The following is an 8,711-nucleotide window of genomic DNA, read 5'->3' on the forward strand; positions in this document are numbered from 1 at the left end:
TGTACGGTTCGAGGAAACCACAGTTTGAAATCGTGATATCGCGAAATCCAGATAATATAGAAACTTGGGGTCTTTAGAAAAGTTGTTCTGGAGGTGAAGCGCTATCTGATGGTACTTTATTTCATTCGGAATTTAACCGTTAGATGGTTTTAGTGGGCATGGAAGTTTTACTTTTGTTTTGCAGATTTTTCAGGATCCTGACCATTTAGAAGGATGTCGTCTTCGGCAAAGTTGTTTAGTAAGTTAAGGACTATCATTTTTCGAGCTAGATGATTCAAAATTTTGCCACTAGGCGGCGCTAGTGAGCACGAAACTTTTGTTTGCAGATATCTCAGGAGCCTGACTACTTAGAAAGATGGTGTCTTGGCGCTAGTGAGCATGAAATTTTTGTTTTGCGGATACTGCAGGATCTTGACTTTTTAGACAGGCACCTTTGGAAAAGTTGTTCAGAAGCTCAGGGACTATCATTATTTTAATAAATCTCTAACTTTAAGGATTAAACAAAGAAAGAATTTGAGCTACTGAACAACTCTGCCGAAGACACCATCTTTCTAAGTGATCAGGCTCCTGAGATATTTGCGAAACAAATGTTTTATGCTCACTAGCGCCACCTAGTGGCAACATTTTGAATCAACTAGCTCAAACAATGATAGTCCTTGAGTTACCGAACAACTTTGCCGAAGACGCCATCTTTCTAAGTGGTCAGGATCATGAGATCTGGGAAACAAAAGCTTAATGCTCACTAGCGCCGCCTAGTGGCAAAATCCCGAATTTCTTGTCTATAATAATGATAGCCCATAAGCTACTGATCAATTTTGCCGAAGACGTCATCTATCTAAGTGGTCAGACTCCTGAGATATTCGCAAAACCAAGGGTGTTGTACAAAGTACAACGCGCGACTACTCGCGTTACAAAAATTCGCGCGACGACCGAAAGGTTAATAGTTTTGCTCCTTTCAAATCTCCAGGAGCGGATGGGATTTATCCTGTTCTGCTCCAAAAGGGATTTGAGTTTATCAAAACATGTTTTGAAAAAGCTACTTGTAAGCAGTTTTGCTACCGGGTACATTCCCAAATCCTGGCGTGATATTACTGTAAAGTTTATCCCGAAAGGAGACGTGCGCGTCGTATGAAGAAGCGAAGAGTTTTAGACCAATCAGTCTGACCTCTTTTCTTGTGAATGTCTGGAACGCAATTATCGATCATCACATCCGTGATGTTTATTTGGCAAACATGCCCTCCTTCATGTGAATCAACATGCTTACCAATCTGGAAAGTCCACTGTGACTCTTTTACACAAAGTTGTATACGATATCGAGAAAGCATTCGCTCAGAAGCAATCCTGCTTGGCTGTTTTCTTGGATATTGAGGGTGCCTTTGATAACGTGTCTTTCGATGCCATATCGGAAGCCGCGCGAAACCATGGGCTACTTACAATGATTACCAATTGGATTCATCAAATGCTCAAAAACCGACATCTCTTCTCGATATTGCGTCAAGCAGCGATTCGAAAATTTAATGTTTGCGGTTGCCCTCAATGGGGAGTCTTGTCACCACTTTTGTGGAATCTCGTAGCAGATACGCTATTGAGGCAACTCAATAATAGCGGTTTTCCAACATATGGATTTGCCGACGACTATCTAGCTCTGATCGTTGGTATGTGCATAAGCACCTTATTCGACCTGATGCAAAGTGCTCTTCAGATAGTCGAGAGTTGGTGTCGCCAATATGGCCTTTCGGTTAACCCGAATAAAACATCTATTGTTCTTTTTACGGAAAGACGAAACCGCGATGGAATTCGACCTTTACGTCTTTTTGGCCCTGAGATTAATGTGACTGATCAAGTAAAATATGTCGGAGTCATTCTAGATTCCAAACTTTCTTGGACACCTCACATTGATTTCAGAGTCAAAAAAGCTTGCATGGCCTTCGGTCAATGCCGGCAAACCTTTGGTAAAACTTGGGGCCTCAAACCCAAATATATCAATGGATTTACACAACAGTTGTTCGACCAATATTGGCATATGGATGTCTTGTGTGGTGGCAAAAGGGCGATGTGAGAACAATCCAATCAAAATTGGGCCATCTACATCCTGATGGCGAGGTCTGATGTGTTCTCTACAACTCCCACAGCAGCGCTTGAGGCCATTTTCGATGTTGCGCCACTACACATATATCTTAAACAAGAAGCACTTTCTTGCTCTTACCGTTTATGGGTACTGGATCTACTGGAGAAAAATCCAGTGAATCGTAAATCTACACTCACTTCGTTGTTTCTACTTCTGGTGAATTGGGACAAAATTGTCCTTGCTTCAAGTGATCTCACAATTGCTTGTCACTTTCCTTACAGGACATTTACCACACAATTCCCTTCACGGGAAGAGTGGACGTCTGGCTATTTGGAAAGAAGTATATCAAACAATATAGTATGTTACACTGATGGCTCCCTTCTTGAAGGTAGAGCTGGTGCAGGAGTATATTCTCGTGAGCTAAGGCTGAATCAGTTTTACTCACTTGGTAGAAACTGCACCGTTTTTCAGGCGGAAATATTTGCTATTATGTGTGGAGTGCAATCAGCACTTCAACAGCGCGTAATGGGTAAAGTCATATTCTTCTGTTCAGATAGTCAAGCTGCTATAAAAGCTCTTGCTTCGACCAACTCAAGGTCGAAGCTTGTTATCGCATGTCGAACTCAAATTGAGGAACTGAATTCAGTCAACTCTGTTAAACTTGTATGGGTACCCGGCCATTCTTCCATCGCTGGAAATGAATTGGCAGATGAGCTAGCTCGCGATGGAGCATCGCATGACTTCATTGGCCCTGAGCCTGCTATTCCAATTTCGAAGTGCTGGGTGAAGCTTCAGATAAACTCTTGGGCGGCAACTCAGCACAAGCAATATTGGAACAGATTGGAGTCATGTCGTCAAACAAAATTGTACATTACTGAGCCATCTCCAAGGGTGGCGAAGTATTTAACAAATCTGTCAAAGCAGGATTGCAGTTTCTTGGTCAGAGCGTTGACACTGCCGACTCAACTATCACATGGCAAATATTCAGCGTGCTGACACATTTGTGTGTGTGATAGTTGTGACTCCGATTATGGAACTTCGTATCACCTGATATGTAACTGTCCAGTTTTTTCGCAAATGCGATTCCAATTAGGGGCCGTCCATAAATGACGTAGCTTTTTATCGCTGATTTTTTACACCTCCTCCCCCCTCGTAGCATTTCGTCACAAATGCTGATACCCCCCTTGGAAAATACGTAGCATATCAAGCACCCCCCCCCCCTCGTCTTTTTGTTTTGTTTTCATATTGCCAATATTCAGAAGGTTTTTGTCTAATTAATAGAAAATATTTTCCTTAGGGTGCAGAATATTGATATATCTATCCTATCATCGTGCTTGCCACACGATACACTGATATCAATCCAGACGCTCGACCTGTGTGTTTAAAATTATGGATCGACTCATGAACGTCCATATCGATTTGCTGTTATTTTCTTGCAAACTTCGTGTGTAGTACACATTAAATTCCTTTGTTTTGCTATATGGATTAATTCATCAACCGTAAAAACAGTTTTGGATCCAATTCTAATATTGTGTCAAAATATCGAAACATTAATCTTTGCGAGGAAAGCGACATACAACAGAACAATTCTTATTTTAGCTTTTTGAGTTGCGGAAAGCCCAAAAATAGATCAAGAATTAGTTTAGTGCCTTAGCTATAGGCTTGACAGAAACTCCTCGGCGATGCCAATATGAGGCGATTTTGGACGTTTTTTGAGGAGTAAAACGATTCGAGTGAGTGTGCATCTGGTGTTTATCTGGTACTCTTTCTCTCTTGTTGCTGCGCTCACCATTACTCACACTTTAAAGAACTTTTGAGTGTCCAGCCCGAACAAAACAGCCCTCACGGATGTGATGTCAATATTTTTCGATGGACTTTTGCTCTGTTGTGTTTTGTACTACATCTTTCTCGCTCATTGTTTGTTGCCTCTCTGCTTAGTATGTTTTCGCTCCCTCGCAAAGAGGCAAAAGCAGCACGCTTTGGATTCCAAGGTGTGGCACCTCAATAGATCAACTTTTCCCATTAAATTTGCCTGATTGAGCTATGTTTCTCCTAAATGTCATATCTTTGAACGTTTATTTCCCGAATTCAGTGCCAGGGTGATAAAAAAGTACGATAAACAATCATAATAAAAATATATTTCTCGCGTTCAGTATCATAAGGATGTAAGAATGATCGATTCCTCTTCATTGATTTTTTTTTCAGCTAATAACTTCTCCAAGCGACTATTTTTGACTGTAGCTAGGCTGATACAAATATTAATTTTCTTTTATGTCCGAGACCACTTGGAAGGTACGAGGGGAGGGGGATAAAAATAAATAAGGAACAAAAAATAAAAATGAAAAAAAGTTAGGTATTAATTGAATTTTTATTTTTAATGATAGTTGTTAAACTTTTTACAATCGTCATCTGGATCATTACTAAACCTGGTTTTTACTATAAAAATTAAAAAAAAACCTAACTGATGTCAAAAAATGATGAATTTTTTTTTCTCCCCTTCAAAATTTCCGGATTTTTGAAGAGGGGGGGGGGGTGACATAAAAGAAAATAATATTTGTATCAGCCTTATGATTTACCAGAAAGTACTCATCGTCCTTCGCAGTGTTGCATGTAATTTTTATTTTTTCGAATAAAAGGGAAAATCGCTTAATGCAGATACGCCTGCGATACTGAACGCGAGATTTGGTCATTTTAGACTAAACACATATTGCTAAAAATGCCGAATTGGTCAAACTCCAACAATCGCCTAAATAAAGGGTTCATATCAGATGACCCGAAATGGGTCATTCGAGGGATTTGCATTCGGGTAATTGACATTTGCGGAAACGACATTAGGAGAACTAAAACTGTATGCAATATTATAATCGTTGCTTATTTGTTAACCTTCGGACACATGGAGAAATGACGGTCGAATGTTAAAAAAAAAGTTGCATAGCTGTAGCTGATTTATCAGTTCAGCAATGACAAGCTGCACGAGTGCACAGATAAGTTGAAAGAACAGCTCATTTTTAAAAAAAGGATTAATTACCTATGAAGCCCAAAAATTTGGAGATGCTGCATATATACATGATGTGAAGAAATCTTAGACTCCTCTTTTGTATTTTGAAGGAAGAACCTCCTCTGCCCATTATGTTCGGTAGTAATTTCAAACATTTTTCAGTCAACATTGTACAAATTTCCGGTATATAGTCCTTCCGGGTAATGGTTCTCCGGTAAATGGTAATGGTAATGGTTCTTCCGGTAAATTGCATTCAAGGTATCGATTTTCCGGGTTATGTCGGAGAACCATCCATAACGGTAAACGCGCAGCTATCCAGCAAGACCAAGCCGAGGGTCGTGGATTAGAATCCCACCGGTCAAGGATCTTACAGGAAATTTCTCGACTTCCAAGGGCATGCAGTATCTTCGTACATGGGATATGCAAAATTTTGATCAATTTCAAATGCTTATAACTTTGTGACAAAAGAATGATATTGGATGCATCCGGAAGCAGTCCACGGTAAATTTGGTCTATTTTCAGTAACTTGCTTGACCATGCATATTGGCCACAAGACTCCGGAGATGTTCCGTATTTTTTCAAGGTTATGTAAAATGACTGTTATTGGATTTGCAAACTATTGTCATTTGAAAATTATATTGAGCAACTACCGTTTTTTAGGTCCAGTGTTTTATACAACTTTAATGATTTGTAGTTTGTGACGTGCTGGAACATTTCTGAGAGCAGATTCTGCCACCCAAAATTTACTGGAGACACATCATTTTGCTCCCTTGTTGCTAGATAACTCGAAAATCCAAATTTCGAACTATTCAACATTGAAAGTTTGACCGTTGCACAAGGTACAGATAATATTATTGAAAAGTAATCTTTGACTTCTTTACTTTGAATCACACGCTTATGATCTGAGAAAATCTGTCAGATTTAATTATTATTTATGTTTAGACATATTGAACCCTAAAAATAGAAAGTTTGAGTTATCTAGTTATAGCATTAAGGGGATGATTTGATCCCTGAGACACGCAAACATGTTATTTTTTTTTCACTGTAATAATCAATCCAAAGTCCTCAAATTATTTATGACTTAGTTTGCCACGGTCACCTCACAGTCATATTTTGAAACATCAAAATGAAATTAGTTCAAGCAAACATAAACCAAGAAGGATTTTAATGTAACTTTATATTCAAACATACGCAGTCACAACGGATTGTCCTCTCATCAATTTTCACCCCCAATTACCCCAACTGATGACTAACTCGCTCTAGCTAGTTCCAGCTAGGTTTTGCGCGCAACTCTCTTGCCCCACAGTTAATTCAACATGTTTGAAATTCGTCATCACCACGCCACTCACCTCTGATAGACCTCCGGGTTGGCAATATAATTGGCCCAGTCAGCCAGATAGATAGTGGCCGCCTTAATCCACCGTCGCCGGAAGCTCTGGTTCTGCAGCGTGGCAAACAGCTTATCGTAGTCCAGTTTTCCATCGCGACCCACAAATCCCTTAAACACCGTATCCAGTCCGATCTTGGTCCACAGGGCTTGTGCCAGCTCGGATTGTGTAAACTGATCCCACATGACGTGGATGTGCTCCAGGAAGGGTGGCAGAACCCACGAGTGATCCTTGTGCTTTTCCTGAGTCTTTTCCATGTCTGGACCGGAGAAGGATTGGAACGCCTGGACGGCTAGTGGCAATAGATTGGCGATCGTGTCCCCATTGAATCCAGGATGTTGAGGTTCCCGATCTTCGTCATGATCGACGCTGTTCTGATTGGCCAGCCAAGTTTGAGCAACGGTCAGAACGGTATCAAGGATGGGGTTACCCTCTTCGGCTCTCTGCTGACGCTTCTGTCGTTTGTTGGATCGTCTCTGGGGTTGTTGATCCTCGTTCGCTCCAGCGAACATTTGGATCACATTGCCAATCAGAGCGGGATCAAATCCACCACCACCACCTCCGGCATTGCCACCATTGGCCCCGGCCAACATGCTTCCGATTCCGGAAAGGATCGCTCCAACACCATCATTGTTGGACTTGGCACCACCTCCGGCATTAGCATTGGCCATCAGTGGCAACAGCATGGAAGCGATTCCCGTCAGCCCAGCTGCCGCATTTCCACCGCCTCCATTTTGATTTCCAAGAGACTGCAAGAACTCCGAGGCCATATCCAGGAACGGACTGCCTTCGTCATCCCGGACGTTCGATCGCTGTGTCGTATAAGCACTTCCACTAATCGAAAATATCACCAATGATATCACGCACAGGTATTTACCGTTAACCTTCATCATGCTTCTTTTCCTATCTAAAGTAGGTCACTATCAGTTGCGAACTAACAAAAAAAAAACGCGGTGCTAATCGATTCTGTGTTTGCTCAGTATTTCTCTCCAAAAATGTTTCGTCACTCTTATTCCGAACCCACGAAAAACATCTCCTAACCCCCCTGGACTTAAAAAAAAACTGTGTCACGCCCTCGAAAGAGCCCTTTTGCTGACGAGGGCAAACCAGGAGCTAAACGTAACGTTCCACGTACGATTCGAACCGATCAAGATCTAGCACAGCACTGAGCCATCCGGGACACGTAAGACGTTCAAGAAGTCTCGCTCTCGGCGGCAAGAGTTGCGCTCTTCCCATCCCGGACGGAGCCCCGGAGAAACAGGTTGGCTGGCTGGCTGAACAGAGCAACACACAATTGTACAACAGAAGGAGAAACCAAGAAAGAAAGAAAAATGTATCTTTATAACAGTAATTCTTTCTTCACGTCTTCCCGGCTGGCCGGCTTGCTGGCTGGATGGCTGATTTCATTTGCCAGCACTTGGTTGCATTCATACGATCGAATTTACACCCAAAGCATTTTTCAGCGCATTTTTTCACACGCAATTTTTCTGATCATTAATATGATACCTCTTCGGTTATTTGCAAATATTTTTGAAGCCATTTTATTATTCTTCCTTTAGAGTAACGTGGCGACCTTGATGGAATGGAAAATATTTCCATGATGATAATAAATCTTCGAGCTGTTTAGTAGAATACCTATAAGTAGATGAAAAAACCGAATTTAGTACTGTACCATTTAATTCCACTAGAGTTTGTATCCTTTGACAGATACGCGTATTTCGACCTCAACTGTAAGGCCGTCTTCAGTGTCGTGTCTAGTACACGACACTGAAGACGGCCTTACAGTTGAGGTCGAAATACGCGTATCTGTCAAAGGATACAAACTCTAGTGGAATTAAATGGTACAGTACTAAATTCGGTTTTTTCATCTACTCAAATATTTCCAGAAAAACTGTTTTAAAGACACAAATACCGCACAGTAGACCTTTGATAAATTGGCTACAATTTTGCTGAACATACTTAAGGGCTGTGACGAACTAAAATTCAAAGTCCTGTATATTTTTTCTTAGCTATATTTCCGCTCTTAAAATGTTATTGAAGTTCGAGTATATACTTCAAAATTAGTATACCATGAGTGAACTTACTATTCCAATTTTCACTAAACATCGTTAAGATCTCTGCTAAGAGATTCTCAACATGATTTTGTGTTATTGGTTAAATTGTTTTGCAGCAACAATAGAAGGAAATCTCCCCTCCACCTGGGAGGGAGAAACCAATACGAAATTTATGTACGTCAAGGTGAGCCGAGATTTTGCTG

General features: G+C 41.0%; 1 protein-coding gene across 1 annotated transcript; it reads right to left on the reverse strand.

Moving 5' to 3' along the window:
- Nucleotides 1-6,389: 6,389 nt before the first annotated feature.
- LOC110680812 lies at nt 6,390-7,650 on the reverse strand. Its single transcript, XM_021856589.1, has one exon. It carries the CDS (start codon nt 7,345-7,347, stop codon nt 6,412-6,414), a length of 936 nt encoding a protein of 311 aa, XP_021712281.1. The 5' UTR covers nt 7,348-7,650; the 3' UTR covers nt 6,390-6,411.
- Between the last annotated feature and the right edge of the window lie 1,061 nt (nt 7,651-8,711).

Source organism: Aedes aegypti, unplaced genomic scaffold, assembly GCF_002204515.2.
Source record: "Aedes aegypti strain LVP_AGWG unplaced genomic scaffold, AaegL5.0 Primary Assembly AGWG_AaegL5_hic_scaff_1875_PBJ_arrow, whole genome shotgun sequence".
In the NCBI taxonomy this organism is placed as follows: Eukaryota; Metazoa; Arthropoda; class Insecta; order Diptera; family Culicidae; genus Aedes; species Aedes aegypti.

Coding starts and splice junctions, on each gene's coding strand:
- LOC110680812 (XM_021856589.1), bottom strand. CDS start 7,347: ATGATGAAGGTTAACGGTAAATACCTGTGCGTGATATCATTGGTGATA.